We start from the raw sequence: 21,158 nt of genomic DNA, 5'->3' as shown, positions 1-21,158 counted from the left end.
TGGCAGTAGCAGCAAAGCAGCCACCTGCAGCGGGAAGCCAGCTCTGTGCTGCACAAGGTGGGGGTCATCTCACTGGGGGCCCGACTGGGCACTGAGGGGCTGTAAGGGACGTTGGCAATTACTGGTGTAGCTCCAAGAGATGGTGAGAAGCTCAAGAGGATGATGTTGAGGAACTTAGGGGCCATGCTGGGCAGCCACGTGCACATACATAAGTGTTTCTTGTTCATGAAGGGGGAGGGTGAGAAGATGAGCCACTTCACAGAGCCTGCAAATGTCACCTTTGAGTGTGAGGACCTGGCTATTCTGCTTAATGAGGCAGAATGTGAAACAGGGTAGGGGTGCAGGGGACAGTGACAAGAGAAGACCATTTCTCAAAGCTCCTGAGAAGGAATACCAGCAGCTGAAAGTTGCTCTCACATTGCCCTAATAGAACACCCATTAAACGCCAGTTCCCCAGAGATTTGGGATGCAAGAGTGACTCTCGACACTGTATTGCAAATATTCCTACCTTTTGGGAAGAGCAAACTCTGCTCTCTTAGGACAGTTAAGAGACAGCCCTTCACAGGTGCCTCTGGCCTGTCTATCCTGGGCTCTTCTTAAGCTGTGGGTTTGCAAAAGCCTGGGGGTTGGCGGGGGGTAAGAGGGTGAGGCTGTGCAGGGCTGGGAGGGAGAGAGCAGGGACTTCCCCTGCTGGGAGAATGCAGAGCAGCTTCTATAAGCAGGTGGAAAGGCGATGGGGAGACCATATTCCCTCATTCACCAGTGACCCTGTTCTGCTAGTTCTCTTTCCTGGTAGGGGAGGCCGAATAGGATGCTAGACTCTGCTCCAAGGCCACACCATGGGGGAGCAAGGAGTCAAATACACAGAATGTTGACTACATTCTGCATATACAGTAACTCAGGGCCAAGAACTGGCTCTCATCTCCACCTTGTGAGTCCAATGCATCAGACACCACCCCCCAACAAGCAGGAAAATGCCTGCCTCTTGACTGCTTTACAAATTAAATGATGCTTCAAAACCTTAAGGTTCTCAAAGTCTTTCTGGTACTTCTCCCGCAGTGTGGCTGTGTTGCCCTCCAGGTCCTTGTGCTCCAGCTCCTCCCGCATGATGTCCATCTGAGCCTCCAGCTCCTGGATGCGCTCTCTCAGCCCTGTCATGGAGTCAGCCTCCCCGGTGGCCACCTGCAGGGGCTCCCTGGGCTGGTCAGCTGGCCACGTGGAGGCAGGGGGCTGGTGGACGCTGCCAGCCAGGAGGGCTTCCGGGGGCCGCCCCTGGTAGTGGCAGAGGGTCTCCTGCAGGCACTGGAGGTTCTGGGAGTAGTGCTCCTGCAAGGTCCTCAGCTCTTCCTCGTGGATGGTCTGTAGCTCTTTGACCTTCAGCTGGAACTTGTCCTCCAGGGTCTGCATCTGCTCTACGTGGTGCCTCTCCATGTCCTGCCTGTCTCTGACAGAGGCATCCAGCTGGCTGAGGACTCTGCTGTGCTCAGCCTGCAGTGTATTCTCTGTTCTGTTCAACTGCTCCACCACACACCTGATCTCCTCCTCGTACCTCCCTTGCAGGGCAGACATGTTCTCACTGTGCTTGCTTTCCACTTCTTCCAGATACCTCTGCTGATGGTCTAGTTGGGTGACCTGGGCCTTGAGCTCTGCATTTTCCCTTTGAACGATGGCAATCACTTCCAGGTACTCGCTCTTCTGCTTCTGGAGAAGTTCCTTATACTCCTCCCTCAGGGCCCCAACAGCTTGCTCGTGCTCCTGACAGGAGGCCCCCCTGCTCTGCCAGGACTGCTTGTAGCACTGGAGCTCCTTTTCATACTCCAGCCGGATTTTGCAGGCTGCATAACACACCTGCGCCTGAATAATTGCATCTTTAACTAGTAATGAAGAATACTGACCGAGGCCTCCCAAATAAGTGTTATAGGAAAGATTCTGGGACACCTGAAGAAGCTGCTGACAATCTCTTACTGATTCCACAGAAGGGAGAGAAATTAAAGAGGCAGATATCTCTCTTAAGAGGCTGGCCTTATCTTTAAGCTGTAGGGCGAGTTCTTCCTGAATAGCAACGAGGGCCCCAGAGCTCTGATCGGACAAATGAAAGGGCTCCTGGGAGCTGGCTACATCCTGACGACTCAGTTCTTCCTGTAATGGGCCCAAGTCCCAGGACGCCTGTTCACCATCTGCAATGCCTGCTGGAAGTGTGAGGGCTTCTGAGACCTGCTGCATCACTCTCTCAAAGTCAGGGGTTTGGTAGGCTCCCAGGATTTCCCCCAGCATGTGCTTGTGCTGCTGCAGAGCCGTCTGGGTCCCCTGGAGAGTCTCCTGGATGCTCCGCAACCGACGGTGGAATGACTCCCTCAGCGACTGCACAGCAAAGCTGAGCTCTGCCCTGACCCACGTAGCGTCTGCCAGGGCAGGGACCAGGGCTTGTGGGATGCTCTGCTGCCCACCTCCTGATGCACTGGCTGCCTCTCCTCCCCGCATCCCCAGGTGCTTACTCAGGGATTCAACGTGGCTCCAGAATTCACCATCCACCAGGACCTTCTTAGCCCAGGTGTCTGCTGTGGCCCCAAGGCAGACCGCAGCACTTCCAGACTCCAGGGGCAATTTTCCTGACTGAGAAATCTCATGGAGGACGCGTGAGATATCTGATGTTGTATTTTTTAAAGAGTCTGCTATTTGGTTTATCAGTGACGCTTCCAGAGCTATTTGATCAGAAAGGAGCTTCAGCTGCTCCTGCTCAGTTAGCTCAGGCAGGTGAAGTGGCTGCTGCGAAGTCTCTTTCCCTTTCTCTAAGAAGCTCCCTTCCTCTGGCTGAGCATGGGGCCCGCTGTCTGCAGGGGCTGGCCAGTGACGCAGGGCCTGAATGGCAGTGACCAGCACTCGCTCCACGGTGGCCAGGGGGCCCACTCCTGCCTCCTGTGCTTCCTCCTGGCCAGACCCCGGCAGAGATCGTAGCTGTTCTCGGCAATTTTCTAAGCAAGCCAAGGCCTGAGTGTTTTTTACCTGGAAATTGCCAAGCTCCCCGACATGATTTTCAACTATCTTTGCCCTAGCCTGTTTCTCCTGCTCCAGCTGGGAGGCCAGCACGCCAACCTGGAGCAGGCTGGCGCGGAGCTGCTCTCGGAGCCGTGCCTCGGTGCCGGCCCACTGGTGGTGCAGCGTGAGCAGGGCCTCCTGGCTCTGGCCCTGCTGGCTCTCCAGCTTCACCGTCACATCTTTGAGCTTCTCTTCTGTGATGTAGAGCTTGGTCTCCAGGGAGTGTATGATGGAGAGGTAGGTATCAGAGTCACTGGCTGCAGGGAGCGAACTGAGGGTGGCCTCTGACGACATGCTTTCCTCTGAGGGTGACCGGTCCTGACTTGTGTCGGAAGACGTGCTACTGGCCCAGGTCTTCTCGGACCCATCAGGCTGGGTGTACTTCTGGCACTGGATTGTGGAGAACCGGATTCTTTGCCTTTTCACGCTGGGTACTCCCTGCTCACATTTTGCTGTGTTCTTCGAGTGCCCCTCCTTGTCAGGCACTTCTGACTTCGGGGGTATTATGCTCACCTCTCTCCTAGGGCTGCTATGCCCATGTTTCTCCCTAGGGGAAGCCCCTGGGTCATCCTCCCCAAGCCTCAAGTGTGGGAAGCCTGGAGATGTGTCTGAGGCTTGGAGCTGCAGGCCTGAAAGTGCAATGCTATCCTCCTCTGCTTCTTCCAGGGAGCTCTGCGGCTCCTCAGCTTCCTCCAATGACGCCTTTGTAAACGTCCTTAAAATCTCTTCCTTTGTCTGGAGCTTCATTTCTGTTTCCTCTAAGCTGCTCCCCAAGGCAACCATTTTAACCAAAGCCTCGTTGAGGTCCTGATCTTTCTTTTCCAGAACTTTCTCGTGCATTTCCTTGATGTGCTTCAGCTCTTCCTCCTTCTCTTTCAGCAGAGTGTGCATGCCCTGGAGCTGGCTGGCTACCCTCCTGTAGGAGTGCTCCAGGCTCTGGTAGTCTGCCTCTCTTCCCCTCAGCTTCTCCTGAAGCTCAGCAACGTCTCCATCAGACAGGGCAACTCGCTCCATCAGCTCCTGGAACCGCTGCTTGATCAGGTCCCGCTCGTCTCTGAGGCTTTGGACATGCTCGGCCAGCTTGTGGATGCTGGCCTCCTTCATCTGCAGCTGCTCCTCCAGCTGGTGCACAGCCTCGCTGCCCTCAAACCTGGCACTCAGCTTCTCCTTCTGGAGGAGCTCCATCTGTCGTTCGTGGTCCTGGAGCTGGTCCTCATACGCGCTGGCCTTGTCCTCCACCTGCCTGAGATTCTGCAGCAGCACCTGCTTTTCCTTCTCACAGCTCTCCAGCAGCAGCTCATAGTTCCTCTGCAGCTTCTCCTCCATCAGCCGCTGGGCCTGCTCACTGGCGCTGAGCTGCTGGCTGAGATCCGCGATACGCTCCTGCAGCCTTTGCACCTCCTTCTGCCGGTCCCTCTGCAGCGCCTGCTGTGTCTCCAGGTCCCGCAGCGCCTGCGTCTTCTCCAGCAGCAGGGCCTCCGCGCTCTTGAGCTTCTGCTCGCTGGCCTGGAGCTGACCGCTCAGTGCAGCCTTGTTGTGCTGCCACTCCTCCAAATGCTCACGGACCTTCTCCTTCTCCAGTTTCAGGTCATCCTTGAGCTTGGCCAGTGCCTGTTCCTTGATGGTGAGCTCGGCGGCAGCACTGCTGAGCCTCGCCTGGAGGCTGTGGATCTCAGCCTCGTGGTGCCGGACTGTGTCCTTGGCCTCCCCATAGCTGCGCTTCGGGGCCTGGGTCTGCTGCATGGTTAGCCCCTGGCGCCGGCACTGGACCTCCAGCTCCCTTTGTAGATCTTGATTGACTCTGTGGAGCCTCTGCCAGGCACCAGGTGGGGAGGTGGCCACTTCAGTCTTAAAAAAACCGATTAAACACTGGTTAGTAACACTCGGGCTTCCCAGTTCTGAGTGTCACACCTCTGGCCAGGGTCAACCACAGAAAAGCTTCTTGGTGGGTTTGCCGATAATTATCCTGGGCACAATTTTTTTTTTTCATTAAAAAAAAATCCAACAAATCATCTTAATTATTTTGATAAGTGCTGCTTCCAGGTAAACAGGAAACATGAATAATAACATCAAAACAACTCTAATCGAATAGCTTCTAGGAGAAGTAACCAAACAAAACGGAATAATGGCACACACGGGTAAGCAAAAACAAAGACTAGAAGACGAGATGGGAAGGAAAGAAGGGGGAGTAGAGCAGGGGCATCTGTTTGTTTTGCAAAACAAAACATACAGCTCTAGACAATCAATCCTAAAAAAAGCACAGCAGGCAGGGAGCGAGTGATGATGTCACTTCCTTCTAGGACAGGGAGAGAAGGAAGGGAGGCAACTACTCAGGAATGTCAGCAAGGTGACATCCGAACATTTTCCTTTTGGAAGTGGAGCTCGTCCTCTACAGTAACAGGAAGAACTAATCTCTACCTGTAAGAAGACAAAACGAGGGGAAAACAAAAACCATGGAATAAAATGATTACCAACAAAACAAAGAAACCTTCATGGAATTCAAAATAAGAGAGTAAAGCATGCAAAAAACAAACAAACAAACAAACAAAAAAATATGAAACAAAACTCCCCGAAAGGAAAGGCATGCAGACTAGACAGAACTAATAACGTAGGAAAAAAAACAAGAACATGAACAAAAGTGAGAACAGCCCAGCCTAAGAATTTGGCCTGCCTCAATCTGCTGGGGAAGCCACAGATGTGACACTCAGTTACGTTATTAAGTTACACTCCACTGCAAGTCCAAACCATGCAAGCTCCTCCTCCCAGCAGTTAGCACAGTGCCCATGATGGGCACACTCCTTCTGACTCTTAATCCCGAAGGTCCTTGCTCATTCTGACTTCTGATTATAAGCATTCCCAAAGAGCGAAGAGAGATAAAAGCAACCTATTAGACATAGCAGGAAGGTGTTTAAAAGCCAGTTCTGACTGACAGGGGCTTGGGTGCAGGATCATGCAATCATCCAAGTTAGATACAGAGGTAGGTTCTTAGGTTAGGATGTGCAAAATCTGCTGCTAGTATCTTTACCACCTGCTGTGAAGTGATTTGTGTAGGATGGGGGCCCAACCAAGGTTTACAAAGATGCTCCTCAAATCTGGAGGTTCCGCACAAATGACCCAAAGCCCAGAGCGAGCTGTGTATGAAAGAGGGAGGCCCACCGTCACCGGCTCGTGGAGCACGGCGACAACTGACCTGGGCACGGCAGTAACTACAGCTGGAGGGCTTTGGAGGAGGGCACAGGGCACATGGGCGCCCAGGGCCGCAGTCCGAGTTGGGGGAAAAAGAGAAATGGAAGAAAGAGAAAGCAGAGGGAACATGCAACAAAAGTGGCATGGACAGAGGCAGGAGGGCAGAATCTGCCATGGGGGTCCACGAGGCGCCCTGGACGGCTCGGACAGAGGCAGCCAAGGCATGGCGGCCTGGAAATGTTCGCACAGCAACTATTCCCAGAGACTCGGAGTCGCTGAGAGCTGGAAGGGCCCTTGGGACAAGATGTAAGTCTACACAGGCAAGGAAAAGCTAATGCTGTGGGGGAGGGGACACTGGCTTGTGCTGGTCAGTGGCAGGGCCTGCACTTAAACCCAGAACCCTGACTTGAGAGCTGAGTCACCAGCTTTGGCAGAGAGCCCCGTTCCATCACCCCATTTGGCTTCTCCTCAGCACTCATTGGTCAGCTGTCTCTCCCTACCAGCATGTCACTCCATGGGGCAGGAGTGTGTTATTTTCTACCTCGGAACTAGAATAGGGCTTGGCGTGCCGCAGGACAGTCAGCGCACACTGGCCCAACCTGTCCAGCTGACCTACTGCCTGATGAGGCATCTTCCGCCGTGTCCAGCGCTCTCTGTGAATCTGCTTGCTGAGCAGGACTGCGGCCCAGAGACCTCTGCCGTGGATGCTCGGTTTGGGCTCTCAGCTCAGGACCCAGGCTGTGGCTCTCCTCATCTCCCCTTCTAGGCTGGCTCAGGGCTGCATGGCCACATTTTCTCCCTTCTCCCTGAAACTTCAGTCTTGGTAGGAGGTGGGGCCCCTGGGCTAGTGGTAATAGCCCAGGTCTACCCGTGGGCATGGTGCAGACACAGGCAGGGAGGGAGGACCCACTGCTACCTCTGCCTAAGGAGGCACTTGGCTGGCTGTTACTCAATTTCTTCAATCTGTAAAATAGGCCTACTATTGTGTGTGTGTGTGTTTTTTTAAACAACTTAGAAATGGCTTGCAAATGTATGTGATTTATAATAATATATATTGGGTTATTTTGAGAGGCAAAAGAAAAAACCGCCAAAATTATTTTATGAAAAAGCAAAGGAAAAACCCGTAGACAGAAATTTCAGGCTCTGAGAGCCACAGTCCTGGGGCCAAGGAGCCAGAGGACAGCCCCGGGGAGAGGCAGCCCCTGCTCAGGCAGGTTCTGCCCGTTCCCAGCCTGCCGGGCCCTCTGCACAGAGGCCCATGGTGCATCTCGAGCACTGAGGCAGCCCCTCAGCCCTACCTGCAGCACATAGCCCTCCCGGGCACTCTGCTCCCGGCCCAGAGCCACTCTCAGCTGATCCTGCAGGAGCCGGTTTTGCTCCAAAAGGTCTGAGGCCTCCTTCTGGCTCTGCTCCAACTGTTGGCAGAAAGACATGCATTTTTAAGCACCATGTAGTAACAAACAGTGCAGGCCCAGAGCAGCATTGCCGACATGAGCTGGGCTGAGCGCAGTCCTCCCTGGCCTTCCACAGGTTGGGGGTGAGCTGATTTGCCCTGAAGTACAGCCTCTGGAACAGGAGGCCCCGGCCATTAAGTATATACATGCCTATGACGTGGCAGACCTGTGGCCCTGAACGCCCACACAATTTCCACACCCGCTTAAGGTTCCACTACGCAGACCCCACCAGGAACTGAGGCTCTGTGCCTGCACCAGAAAGAAGATCACGCCACCGGGTCCTCTCAGCTTCCTCAGCACGCGCTCAGAGTCCAGTGCTGCCCTGAGCAAGCCTCACGCCAGGCTCCACCTTATCCCCACTGCGACAATCCCACTTTTATACAATGGGTGCCGCTTAAAAGTCAGTCTGCAAAGAGGATTCCTGAAGGGTTCCACAAGATGTAAAAAGCAAGCAAGCTGCTTCACACTCTTCTTGCTTTCAATGGTTGTAGATTCAGTCGTTCATCCACTCGCCTTGTTCTCAAATGTTCCTTCCCTAGGTGCCTACTGGGCCACATCGGCCACGTGCCTGCCCTGCCCTGGAAGCTACAGGACGTGGGGAGGTGGGTACAGTGGGCAGATGGGGTGCTGCCGGACGTGCTGTGAGAGGTACAGAGACCTCGGATTTTCAGACATTGCTGCTTTAAATACATTTATGGTTCAGCGTGTGGTCTGCTGGCCAGCAGGCCCATTTTGGCAGCTTAGAGCGGTGTGAGTTTGAACTGTTATTTACTGCATACTGTCCTTATTATCTTATTAATGGGCATAAAAAATGGAAATAAAATCAAAGAGTTTATGCGAGTGATAAATGTCAGCATCATAAATTTAATAAACTAAGAAAAAGAAGAGAAGTGAAGGCAGACTAAAGTGACAAATCTTTAATTAGCTACTTATGTAAAAGAACACATTTGAAACTTGAAACTGTTATGCTGTACCTCCTTGGCCAGGAACTCCCTGCTCAGACTTAATAAATCCACTGAAGTTCCTCCCCAGACTTGATTCCTGCCTATGTTTCATGAAGGAACATATTGTGCTACAAACGCAGGGGCTGGCCACTCATCTCTGCATCCGGATGCCCCAAGAGGCCTGCTCTGCAAACAGCCTCCGCAGCGCAGCCCGTGACGAAGGAGGTGAGCTACAGGGTGCCCTTTACCTGCTCACCCACCGAGGGCCTGTTCCGTATCTGCAATATCTAGAATCCACTCGCTTCCTGCTGCCTGCCCTGTGCCCCCGGAGGCCACGTCGAGGCCAGCAGGCTGCTGAGGAAGCACTGGGGCTCTTCTCCACCCCCAGCTTTGGCCTGCTTCGGCCTCGCTCAGATCAAAACCTCACTCACCTTTCTCTGCCACGTGGGGCAGACGAGGCCTCCACCTGGGCCCTGCAACCCTACTGGCCTCTTCTCTGGCCGCCCCTGACTCTAATGGCAGCACCCCTGCCACACAGCAAACTACTGTCTTTCTGGAAAAGTCTGTCTCCCCCTCCTTGCCACCCGGCATGAACTGGCACTTCCTGTACCTTTCAGCAACTACACTGTACTCTAAGAACCTGTCCGCCCACGTGTTTATCTTCCTGAACGGTCTGCCAGCCCCTGAAGGGAGGGAGCAGTCTCCCTCAGAGTTATGCAGCTCAAACACTCAGGCTTCCTGCCAGGCACCGTGGCTGCTCAGGAAAGGCTGCTGCATGGAACCCACCCACCTGTCCACCCATGGCTGCCTCTAGTCATTACCTCCTTCTCCAGCAGAGAAGTCAGCTCATGAGTGGAGAGCCTGTCACTTCTGTCCTCAGAGGACAGGTGCAGAGGGGCAATGGGCACCTGCTTTTCTTCCCGTAGAGGGGTGGTCTCCACCTGATGCCACCGCTGCTCGATCTCTACGTGGACGTTCTGTGTCTTGGGGTCGGGGGGCATAGGCAGCCCCGGGCTCCGATCAACCTCCATCCGCAAGGCCGCATCGTCAGTGCCTGGCCCATCCACAGTGTCGAGCATCCCGAAGCGCTTGCGGCGTTCTTCCCGCCTGCGAGCACGCTCCCGCTCCAGCTCTCCTGTCTCTGCCTCAGGAAGAGCGTCAGGGGGCGCTGTGGCGCGGGCCTTCTCCTGAGCCAGGGCCTGCTGCAGGGGGCGGAACTCAGCCCAATCAAAGGTCTTGGAGCGGCCCTCCCGCCTCCGCTCCCGAGCACGGCTCCTCTTCTGCTCAGCGTCTGGCTCTCTGGGCTCCAGCTCTTGCTTCTCACTGGGCCTCAGGCAGCTCTCGAAGGAGGAGCTGTTCCGGTTTTTCTCCTCTGGCAGTGAGCTAGGGGCAGGGGGCAAACAGCCTATCAGGCATAGCTGCTGGTGCTCCCCCCGGCAGAGGGCCCCAGCTCCCTTGGGGCAGGGGAGGAAAGGACACTGTCCTCACCTCCTCGGAGGGAACCTAACCTGAGTTCTGAGTGGAGATGGGAGAGAAAGAGCCACGGAAGGCTGAGAGGTTTCCAGCAGGAGGCCATTTGGAGGGTCCCCTAGCGGAGGAGATGCTCTAGGGGAGGTGTCACGACAGCCCCATCACTGGGACAGTGGAGCACAGGGAGCCCCTACCCTGCTTAGAGCCAAGGTCCTGACAGGCTGCACAAGGCACAGCCACTGCCCAAACCCTTCATCAGGGAGGCTGACCCTGTGGCATGCATGTACTTTCTGGGCAGTGGTGACAGAACGAACGAGACCAGCCATGTCCCTTGAAAGAACCAAGAGTTTTTAAAAAGCGGGGAGGTAACATGGTCTGGTCTGTTTTAGGAAAATCGTGCTGGTGCTGCTGTGATAGATGAGTAAGAGTGACAGGCTTGAGATGACCTGTGAACTAATTAGATACATCGCTCAGCTGGCACCAATGAGCCCCTCCCATGCAGTGGCCCGCTTGGCAGGTGGGGAGCAGGACCCTCAACGGCACTTCTGCCCTTCTGAAGAGGGACCTGCCCACCTAGGCAGGGGTAGGGCGGAGGCATCGTCATGGTGGTTGGAGGCAGGGTTCTCTAGGCTCTGCGGATAGGCCCCCGAGACCCGCAGCCTGAACATCGGCAGGGCCGAAAAGCAGAATAAGGAGCCGTTTGGGGCTGCAAGGGAAGTTGGGGCCTCCAGGGAGCACCTGTGTTTTAATTGGGACCAAAGAGAAAGGAGCATGTGAAAGAGGAACCCAAGGGAAAGTGAAAAGAGTTGCTGTCACCGGCTGGGCTGCCAGTTCCCGCAGCTAACTAGTGACAAATAAACTGCGCCAGAGTGGCTGACCTGTGTTTTCAGCTTAAGACCAGAAGAGTACTTGAATAAAAACTCTCCAGAAGAGACCTTCTGACAGCACTGAGCTGAGAGCTAGAGCAGGCTTACAGCCACATCAGGCAGTAGGATACCATGGGAGACTGGAAGCAGCAGACCCACAGTCTCTCCAGCAGAGGAAGGCCCGCCTGGGGCCTGCTGCACCCGAGACAGGAGGGCGCTACGACTCCCCACCAGACACAACGGGCTTATAGTGTCTGGCTTCACCTGGTACCTCTGACATTTGTATCTGTTTCTACCTGTTCTTGGGAGGTAGCCTTGTAGCACTAAAACAAACATACATACATACAAACAAAGAACCTGTTTTCCTCAAACTATAAAAGCCCACCTCAAATAAATACAAAGGCTGAAAACAAATTGGGGAAACAGAGTACTCCACTAATTCTGAAGTAAATCCTAGTGAGAAAGACAATCGCCACGTCGAGCTTCCCATGGAACCAAACACCTGGCTCCTGAGTGCTCAGAGTCCCCGCATGGAGCCGATACCCTGGCGTGCCAGGGAGGCTTGTGTGCCAGCCTGGGAGATGCCACTTGTGAGCCATGTGTGCATACAAGTGTGGCTTGAGAGTGCCCTTTATTCCTGTTCTCAGGCCAAAGCCACATGCCTGCCCTGAGACATCCCAAAGCTGACAGCCCCCCGAGAGATCCTCAATCTGATGCACAGGGCCAGGCCTGGCTAGGACAGGGTGGCAGGTGACTGCCACTGGCTGGAAGAGACCCTGACCCGAGGCGGCCTGGCTTTTGGGTGTCCACCTCGCCTCCCGGAGGCCACGCAGCAGCCTTGGTTGTGGGGGCGCCCTCCAGGGTTCACAGGGAGCATGGGCTTGGGGGGCTCCAGCCCCTGCTCCTGAACAGGAGAGAGCAGAGGGGCAGCTGCTGGGCTGCCCCTGCATCCCTGCATGGAGAATGTGCCCCCGCAACAGGACACCGCGGAGGGGGTCCTGGTCACCCTCTCCTGGTCTTACCAACTCAGGAACAACCCGCTATTCTGTTTATTGAATAAATAAGTGAACCAACAATGCAAATAAACACAGAAAAGAATGAAAAAAGAAGTTATTTTGGGTTCCCTCCCTTTCTTCTTGTTCAAAGAGGTGCAGTGTCACTAGGAGAAGGCAAGGACTTCAGAAAGGTTTAGGACAGCTGCAGAGCCGCCCAGGCCACCAGGGGGCACACAGCAGGCACCAGGGTCATGCGGAGTGTGACCTCCGGTGCAAGAAATACACCTGAGGAATCACTCAGACTCTGTGCCTGCAAATTGTCAGTGTGAGGTCTCAGACTGGGCGAAGGCTCTGCAGCCTTGAGGCATGTGCGGTGGTGTCTGGGGCATCACAGAGCCAGCCCCAGACACTGGGACCGTGTCCTCTTTCTTTTAAAATGAAACCCAACAGGTTTCTATCCTTTGGTGTTGGAGGAGGAGGGCACGCAGGGAATCACGAGATGTGTGAACCGAAGAGTGTTATGGGGGAGAACAGTTTTCCAACTGAGGCTCTGCCACTGAGCGTTTCAGAGGATTTTCCCTGGTTGCACAACAGAAAGCCAACAGATGCAGGGGCAAGGTGAAGGAAAAAGCAAGACAAAGAAATGCTATGGTGGCTATGGACGCAGCCTCCAGTGAAGCCCCGTGCCCACGCCCACACCATAGGGGCCTATCCTGAGTTCAGCTCTGACTGTGGCCCAAGTGCTACCTGTGAGGCTATTCCAACCAGGCTCGGAGGAGGAGAAGACAACCTGACGCAGAAGACCAGGAAGCCAAAAAGAGCATGAGTGGGGACAGCCAGCGGCGGGACCAAGGAGGGAAGGAAGAAGGCAGTGCTGGGCCCGGTGGAGAGCTCGGGCCCCAGAAGCAGCAGCCGTCCATATAGGGGAGTGAGGCAGAGGCCCCTGGGGAAGGTGGTTCCCTCGAACTTTACCTTGTCACATCTGGGGCAGAGGTCGGATGGACGTGCTTCATGATGGTCTGGATCCAATTCCGCCGGATTCCCGACGTCATAGCAGAGAGGGTGAATTCGCCCTCCTTTGTCTACACAAGAGACAAGGCATCATCAGTGACCACTGTCAACCTCTCCACCCCCAAAAGAAGTCCTGCAGGGAGGACTGTGGCCAGGTGGCCATCTTAGGTGCACCATGTGCGCCCCGCTTGTGATAAACAACAGCAAAGCTGTGGACGCTAATCTGCTTTCCCTGTAAAGGCTAATTCAGGCATCTCCCTCTCTGCTGGATTTGGCAGGCATTTACTGAATATCTGCAACGTCCAGGCACTGAGGCGACTTACCCTGCCTTTTAAGAAACTCACAGGCTGGAAGGAAGGAGAGCGCGAGCATGTGCGGAGCTCATGGGAGCCCAGCACAGTGGAGCTGAGCTGGGCCTTGTAGGGTGAGGAGGGCTGGCGGGTGGGTGAGGATGAGGTTCCCGAAGCAGGAAGAGTCCGGCCCAGCGCCCTGCAGCCGCGCTCACCGGGCACACAGGGCGATCAGGGAGGGGCCGGGCTGCCCAGGGTGTGGTGGAGGCCGTGTCTCTCAGGCTAAGAGGCAAGGAAGGAGGCCTGCTGGGCAGTTAGGGCAGCTGTCCAGGAAGTCAGAATTAAGGTGGTGGCAGGGGTGAGAGAGAAGAGGGAGGGGAGCATTTCTAGGACAACCCCTCTGCCCCCTGACTCGGATGAGTTAGCGGGACATCAGTCAAGACAGAGAAACAGGTTTGCAGCGAAGGGTCGTGCACAGCCAGGCAGGCAGAGAGGCGAGATGCAGCCATGGGGAGGAGGCAGCACAGCCTGTGAGGGTGTGGAGGAAGGAGTGGCCGCTGGGGCCCAGTCCTTGCCTCTCCCAGGGGCCCGGCCCTGCGCTCCCGAGAAGGGGAGGAAGGGGAAACATGGGTCTGCATGGAGTCCACTTGCCTGCTTCTGCACCTAGGCTCCTGTCTCCCAGAATGAGAGTGTCAGTCCTATTCTTTAAGCTGCTCAGGCTACTCAGAAACATGTTAGCAAATCAGCTGATAGGAAGGTGAAATCACCAAGATGATTTTGGGTTGGATACAGACACAGCCACGGAGCAAAACATAGGAGACCACATAGGGACCTGGGGTGCCGAAAGCACAACTTGGAGTTGACCCCTTCACCTCGGGCCCCCCTGCACACCCCAGCCAGAGGCAGCCCGCAGCTCATGACTCCTATCTCCTCGGGTCTTCCCCTGCTGCGCTCCGAGAGCGGGGGCACGGCTTCTGAGCTCCCTGGAACACTGGGCCCTTGTGCCTCGGCCCTCCCTGTGCCCCCGAGACCTGCTCACACTCGCCGTGGGGTCCTCTGCCTCCTCTCAGCCCCAGAGATGGCTTTTCCTGCGGTCCGAGCTCAGCAATCTCCACATTCTCCGCCATGGCCTCTTCTCCCACCTCCAGCATGCTCCTTCCCAACAGCAGGCCCACACTTGTGGCTGCCCGATGTTCGCAGAGAGCCCACGGCGGCCAGGATTCCAGAGGCCCCGCTCCTTTTGCCATGGGCTGGTGCACAGGACCTCGGCCCTGCCTCCGCCCTCACCTGGCCCGCGCCCGCGCCCATGCTCATTTACTTCCTCTGCAGCGCTCTGCACCCACCCCCTCCTTTTCTGCCCACCATCGCTGTGCCTGCCTGGCCTGCCTCTCTTCACCTCCTTCAACTGCCTGCATGGCCTGTCGGGTGTCTTACGAATGCACAACTACCTCATGTCCTCCAGCACATTCCAGCACATTCCACAATCTTAGGATAAGACTGACTTCTGACTGGGGACTCGGCTCCCACAGTGCTGCTCTTGCCTAGCTCCTGCACTCAGATCCCTTGTAGGTGCCACTAGGTTTGGTGGCCAGGCTTGGGACACCGCACATTCATTCCTCCATCCTTGCCTCTCAAGATCCCAAAGCTCCCAGTGACCCAGGCCGAGACCCCTCCAGGATCCACCCTCTCATGCTGAGAGCAATCTTTCTGGACCTAAGTCTCCCTCAGTCCATGGGGCTCATGGACAAGCACCAGAACTTGGGATAAGCTCCCACCCCAGGGCAAAGTGAAAAGGGTCAGATTGATGGGTGAGAGTAAAGCACATGGTTCAGACCCTAGAATAACTAAGTTACTACTCAGTGCTCACTTGCTGACTTAACAAGCCACCTCTTACCCCCGGATACCCTGCCCAGAGAAGCCTGCTCTTTGAGATAGGGAGGTCAGGGTGATGGACACGCAGTATGGGGTTGACCGGGAGGCTCAGGCCTAGCTCAGAGCACAGATGCTCCTCTTGCAGGGACCAGGGGCAGAGAAGCATCACAGCCGTGAGCTAAGACCCTAAGATCCACTAACTCATGCCCCAGCCCTCACGCCAGGCCATCTGTGCAACCTTCAACTCTGACTTGGCATCCCACAGGGAGGACATGCCATGACCAGTGGCCTGGTGGGCTGGCGGCTGGATTTCTCTTTGTACTGAACACAAAGGCCTTTGGGTGTGAACCTTCAGACTCCTTCAAATTTGGTTAATAGAGTCAGCCTCAAAGTACCTGATCTTCTGAGTCCAGTGTATAACTGAGCTTTTGCACCCCAAGATCTGAAGGTAAAGCCCTATTAAAGGTGACCCCATTGGAGCTACAGCCTCCTGTGGGAGACAAGGCCCCAGGGGCCAGCCCCGGCAGTGGCAGCTGTCTGCCAGGCTGCTCTCAACCCACCGCGTACTCACAAGGCTCTTGTGAGGAAAGAATTAGCTTTGCACAAAGAGAGGTCTGGTCTTTGCCCCGGCTCCTGAAGTCACCTCTGAACCCTAGTTACTTAGGGTCGGGCTGGCCACACTACGAAGACCAGCCATGAAGTGAGAGGGTGGGGGCTTTGCCCCGCAAAAGCGAGCCACCTCAGAGGGGAGGGCTGGGGCCTGCCCTTGGCTCCATGGACATGACTATCCATCATGACAGTTGTGAAACCTCAAGGAAAACTCAGGACACTGGGCTCGGGTGAGCTTCCCAGGCGGGAAGCTCTGTGTGTCACTGCATGGTAACACCGAGGGCCCAGCACCCCTGGGGACACAGAAGCCCAGACGACTCTGCAGGCCTCTCTCCCTTTGGTGGCGTCGGCTGGAGCCCTTCTCCAGAAGGAACCCGCGGCTGTGTTCTGAGTCGTCCTGGCTCGTTCTAGAACCTGAGGGTGGTTCGGGGCGCCCCCAACTGGCAGCTGGTATTAGTGTGAGAGCAGGCGTGGCAGGCGAGGGACTGTCCTAACCTTGAGCCTGGCTAACTCCGGGTAGCCCTTGAGTCACCAACTTCAATGAAATGGCCAACGAGAACTGTCATATTCATCTAACCAGATTATGTTTTTGAGGGCAAGGGCAGTGACTTGCCTGTCTGAGCCTCTCACAAGGTTGTAGGGGGTGGCGGGGTGGGGGAAGACTTTATAAATTTTGAAACTCCTGACTAGAAGAATAAACTAAAGAGTAAGTGAATAAAAACCCAGTGCTGGGAGATGTAAATAACTGACACTTTCATTCTTAGTTCCCACACCTCACATATCCTTCCAATTGTCCCAAACTCCAAGATTAAAAAAAAAGAGAAAAGAACCTTCAGTCACAAAAAGCTTCTAAATAGTCCTGAAAGATGCTAATGTCCAATTTTGCTCAGATCTCAAACTGGGGATGGGGACCAGGTACCACAGGCCGAAGGACAGGACAACATGTCGACACTGATGGGAAAGAGCACCTCCTGACCAAGCACATGAGGTCAGGCCTGCCCAGCAGTGCCTGGACTAGGACCTCAGGTGCCCCAAGACATATCCCGGCCAGGCGAGCCTGTGCCCCCCACCTCTGCACCCAACCTGTCTCAAAGTGCCACCCTGGGCTCACATGTATCTGAAAGCCGTAATTTCTCTGGACTGGATACTCTGTGACATCATAACATGTAGACAAGTCAATTTCCCCATCCAAGTCAGCTGCCTGCAGAGAGAAACGAGAAGACATTAAGAGATTTAGAAATAAAAGTCAACACTAAACAAACACATTTTCACAAGTGACTTTGAGGGCTGGCCTTTTTCTTGGTGAACATATGCCCTCACAGGTGGTGAGGGCGCGGCACTGCCTGGACACCTTGGGGCCACCGTTCTCTATGGGTGTCCTGTGAAAGAAACTCCACGCTGATGGTTACCCAACGTGCTCACGTCAGAATTTCTTTATGCTCTTAAAAACTGAGGACCCCAAAGAGTTTTTATGTGAGCTTTATCTATTGATATTTACTATATTAGAAATTAAACTGAAAAAAATTTGAACATACCTGTTCACTTAAGAATACAAATCAGCCATTTCAGTTTTAAATAAAAATATTACTTAAAAAACCAGCGATAACAGTAATATTGTTTTGAATTTTGACAAATCTCTTTCATGTCTGGCTTCTCATACCTGTTTCTGTGTTCATTCTGATGGATGCATTGTTTTGGCTGAAGTATATGGAAAGTCTGGGCTTACACAAAAATGGATTTGAAAAAGGACAAATTTTAACAATCTTCAGCTAATTGTGATTATTTTTTGATATGTGGTAGCTATCTTAAACTTACGCAGGCACATCCAACCTTTTGATGTCTCTGGGCCAGAATGGAAGAAGAGGAGTTGCTTTGGGCCACACATTAAATACACTGCGACACGTAATCGTAAAAAAAAATCTCCTTAACGTTTTAAATAAATTTACCATGTTGTGTTGGGCTGCATTCATAGCCATCCTGAGCCACATGTTGGACACCCCTGTGACTTAAAAGTTAACTACAATGTGGAATCTGAAATCCAATAAGGAACTTTCTGTATTCAGTTCCGTTAAAATCCACAGTGTTACCCTGCCCTTTGAAGGGATCTTTTACCCATGCACAATTGTGTAACACTATGTACTGGTCATTTGGAAGATAATGAGTTACACACGTCCTAATGTTGACACATCTCATTACATGAGATCAAACACTGAATTTGTATCTCATATATCACCACCTATTTGGTCAGGAGAGACTGAAGTAAAGGGAAGCTGTCAAATTCAAGAGGGTGAATACAAGTTTTCCAAAGTTCTAATTTTTGCTTCAAAGTTCATTTTGTAGCACTGGCAACAAATCTGGTCCATTGTTTTCCTAAAAGAAACTGGCTCACTTGGTTCATTTTAAAGATGTCTGCTAACCACCCAAACTGAATGAGCAGTTTGCGCGCTAGCTCTTCTTTCAAGTAAGGAGGCTGCTCCGCAGGAGGCATGGCCGGCCAGCGGGCGGTGCCGCCGGGCACAGGGCTGCCCCTCCGGAGCCCTCGCACGTGGCGTGCACCAACAGTGGTGTGCGCGTACTGTCCATTTCAAATCACAAGAGCATTAAAAGGGTGGGTCTTCAAGGATTGAGACTTAATAAAATCAGTAACTTTCTTAATGAACATGATGAGTATGTGGTGGTGAAGAACACAGGACCCCTGGCCACCGGCTGCTGCAGCCTGTGACTGGGCAAAGGCACCAAGGGTCTTAACCCACCACTGCTTGTGCTGTTAGTGCAAATGTGAAAATGATGAAAAAAGAAAGCAGCATCTTAGTTTCATAACAGTAGTTTTGAGTATCCCAGCCCTCCTGAAGTGTCTCCAGGGGTCTGCCGCCCACACTCTGAGGACTGCTGGTTTGTACAAGTGGCAGTCACACATAAGTGTTCGGTTAGACGTGTACGCTTGCCCCTGTGTTCCCTGATAACAGGCGCACCAGGAGCCCGCCACCCTCCCCCGTCTACCCCTACCTTGTACCGCCAGTATCTCTTCACTGCGCTCCATTAAAAACTTAGTTCTTTTAGGTTCAGAGTATGTAAACAGATACAACCACTCCCCTAAAAATAGGTGTTTAGATTCTTTTCAATCTCCTGCTATTACAAAAGTACAGAATGACTAACCTTGGACATAGATCTTTTTCTACACGTGGATATATCTGAAGGATTCTTGGGGTGGAACTACAAGGGAAAGGTTAGAAACAGACTTGCAAAAATGCTCCAAAAAATGACTTTTTTGTACGTGAGGAAAAACAGCTCCTTCTGGTTGGTCCTTCATCTGCAGAATCAAGACTGTCAACTGGGCCAACTAGGTTCATCTGCTACATTCTATCCTTGTCCAGAAGACAAGGGATAAACAAGATTTTAGTTCAGTTCTTCCAAACACTCAATTCACCACAAACTCTCTTTGTAGGAAAAACAAAACAGCTCATACAGAGCTTTAAAATAAGACATCTTTCAGTGTTTTTCAAAGAACAGAGAAAAAAGTCACCAAACACTCTAAACCTAGGTGCCCGAAGCAGGGCCTCAGAAAATGCCAATGTTCTCGGCAGGAATCAGGCATGCAAATGTCAAACGCTGGTCGCACCGCGCTCAGACCTCCCACCAGACCTGGACCGGGGAGCTCCAGGTGGCAATGCAGACAGCCATCAACAGATGAATGCGCTAAAGCCCGGGAGAACCAGTGGTGCTTGGGGGCCTTGAGCTCCCAGAGGCTACCTGAACCCCTTCGGCTGCCTCCCCATTGGAAACAAAGCCAAGACACTCACCTCCTCGGCCACCGAATCCCTATAGTATCTGAGGCTTTGATCAGCAAGGACAAACCAGTGTTTCTTCCACTGAAATGGAAAGGAAAAGACAGACTCAACTATTGTGCGGCACACTTACTGCTCCCAGGTGATCCATGCCAGAGTCCTAGGACGTCTCCCAGAGCACCCGGAACGCAGAGGGCAGGCAGCCCCTCCTGCAAGTGGCCGGGGACTCTATCTAGGCCGCAGGCAGCCATGTACATGTGACCTCAGGGCACTTGCTAAGCCTCAGCTCGCCAATGACAAGGCAGGTGGCAGAGCTGGGGTGGGCCGTAGGCTCTGGGCTCTCTGTAACCCACAGTGGTGTGGCGGGTACACAGTGCTTTGCAGTCCTCAGTGTCAACTCCAGAGGCTGCCGACAGGGGGCTGGGCTGAAAGGTGTCTGTGAAAACAGCATCTTCATCCTAAGGAGGCCACTTGTGAGTCATAACCACTGGCTGATTAACCAGAGGGATGCGCCCACCTGCAGCTAGCAGGTGCAAACCAATCAGCCAGATTGCCAAGTCTTCACTGTGAATAGCAAGGAGGGAGACTTGAGTCTTCAGGCAGGGCCCAAAGATGAATGAGGAGGAGAGAAGAGGACATTTTGGCATCTTTTTGGCATGGAGGCCCAGGAAGCAGGCGTGGGCAGGGCTCAGAGGCCTCTTGGTACGACCTAGCAGCCTTCTCCTCATGCCTCCTGGTAGGTCTGGCATTCTAGCCCCCAGCAGGGTCAAGGTGGGGAGGGCAGGTCTAGCTGTAAAGGGCTCTTCCTGTTTTGAGTCTGACGGCAAGAACGCACCATGGTGGCTCTCTCAGGACCGTGGGCGAGCTGCTGTCTCTGGCAGAGTCTTGCTGCCTCAGCTGCTGTCTACTTGGCTGCCTGTGTGCAAACACAAGCCAGCCCTACAACCAGAGGCTTCTTCTGTCCCTGGGAACGACCAGCAGGTGGGAGCTAGTGTTGGAGAAGGTCCCCAGGGCCTGAGGCCAAGGTCAGTGCTGGGTGCCAGAGAGCAATCCATCACAGTGGCAGCCAACAGGCCTGGCTGTGCCTGTCCAAAAGCCCCACCCCCACTGCAGAAACGGGGGCCGTGAACCTCCACTTATCTGAGGAGGTGGGGGTCCTGGCCACAGTCCTTGTCCATGAGACCAAGGGGTGTGCCAGAGGTGGCAGGACAGAGCTTGTGCTCACAGACCAGCCAGGGACAAGGCCGGCTCAGCCTCGCAACTGCTGCCCAGCCCCTCAGAGACCACAGAAGCTCTGCATACTGACCTGGCCGTCCTCGTACTGCTTGGTCAGCCAGCCTTTCTTGAAATTCAGCAGGTCAGGCTGAGAAAAGAAAAAAAGAACAGCTCAGAGGGAAACACTGAAACCCCAGGCCCGGGCAAAGGGTGACTGACAGCACAGACCTTCTGTCCAGATGAGGTGGCCCCGGACAAAGGGCTTCTTCCCCCAGCAGACCAGCCTGCACAGGCCCCGGCCCCAGTGCACGCTGCCCGCTGCCCCACCCGCAGGCACGCGCACCTCTGAGGAAGAAGGTGCCGGGACGGGCAGGCTACCGCGAAGGAGAGGGCGCAGCCTCATCGCCCTGTGAGCAGCAGGGCTG

General features: G+C 54.0%; 1 protein-coding gene across 3 annotated transcripts in view; it reads right to left on the bottom strand.

Annotated features, from left to right (window-relative positions):
* Positions 1–21,158, bottom strand: part of MPRIP (myosin phosphatase Rho interacting protein) — a 150,342-nt gene that overhangs the window by 30,141 nt on the left and 99,043 nt on the right. For 2 of the 3 annotated variants that reach the window (XM_054571115.1, XM_054571114.1), the window contains exons 10-15: positions 20,825–20,881; positions 19,534–19,602; positions 16,845–16,934; positions 12,924–13,033; positions 9,442–10,003; positions 7,521–7,637 (exon numbers count right to left, since the gene is read on the bottom strand). In XM_054571115.1, coding sequence (XP_054427090.1) covers positions 7,521–7,637; positions 9,442–10,003; positions 12,924–13,033; positions 16,845–16,934; positions 19,534–19,602; positions 20,825–20,881 — 1,005 coding nt within the window. Of the gene's footprint in view, positions 1–1,020; positions 4,885–7,520; positions 7,638–9,441; positions 10,004–12,923; positions 13,034–16,844; positions 16,935–19,533; positions 19,603–20,824; positions 20,882–21,158 lie in introns of all 3 variants that reach the window. The other variant, XM_054571117.1, reaches the window with a different exon arrangement.

The sequence above is a fragment of the Pteronotus mesoamericanus genome, unplaced genomic scaffold (genome assembly GCF_021234165.1).
Source record: "Pteronotus mesoamericanus isolate MK-2021 breed Mesoamerican mustached bat unplaced genomic scaffold, CSHL_Meso_final contig_22, whole genome shotgun sequence".
Classification (NCBI taxonomy): Eukaryota; Metazoa; Chordata; class Mammalia; order Chiroptera; family Mormoopidae; genus Pteronotus; species Pteronotus mesoamericanus.
Note: the sequence above shows the minus strand (reverse complement) of the source record. Positions and strands in the feature narration are given on the sequence as shown.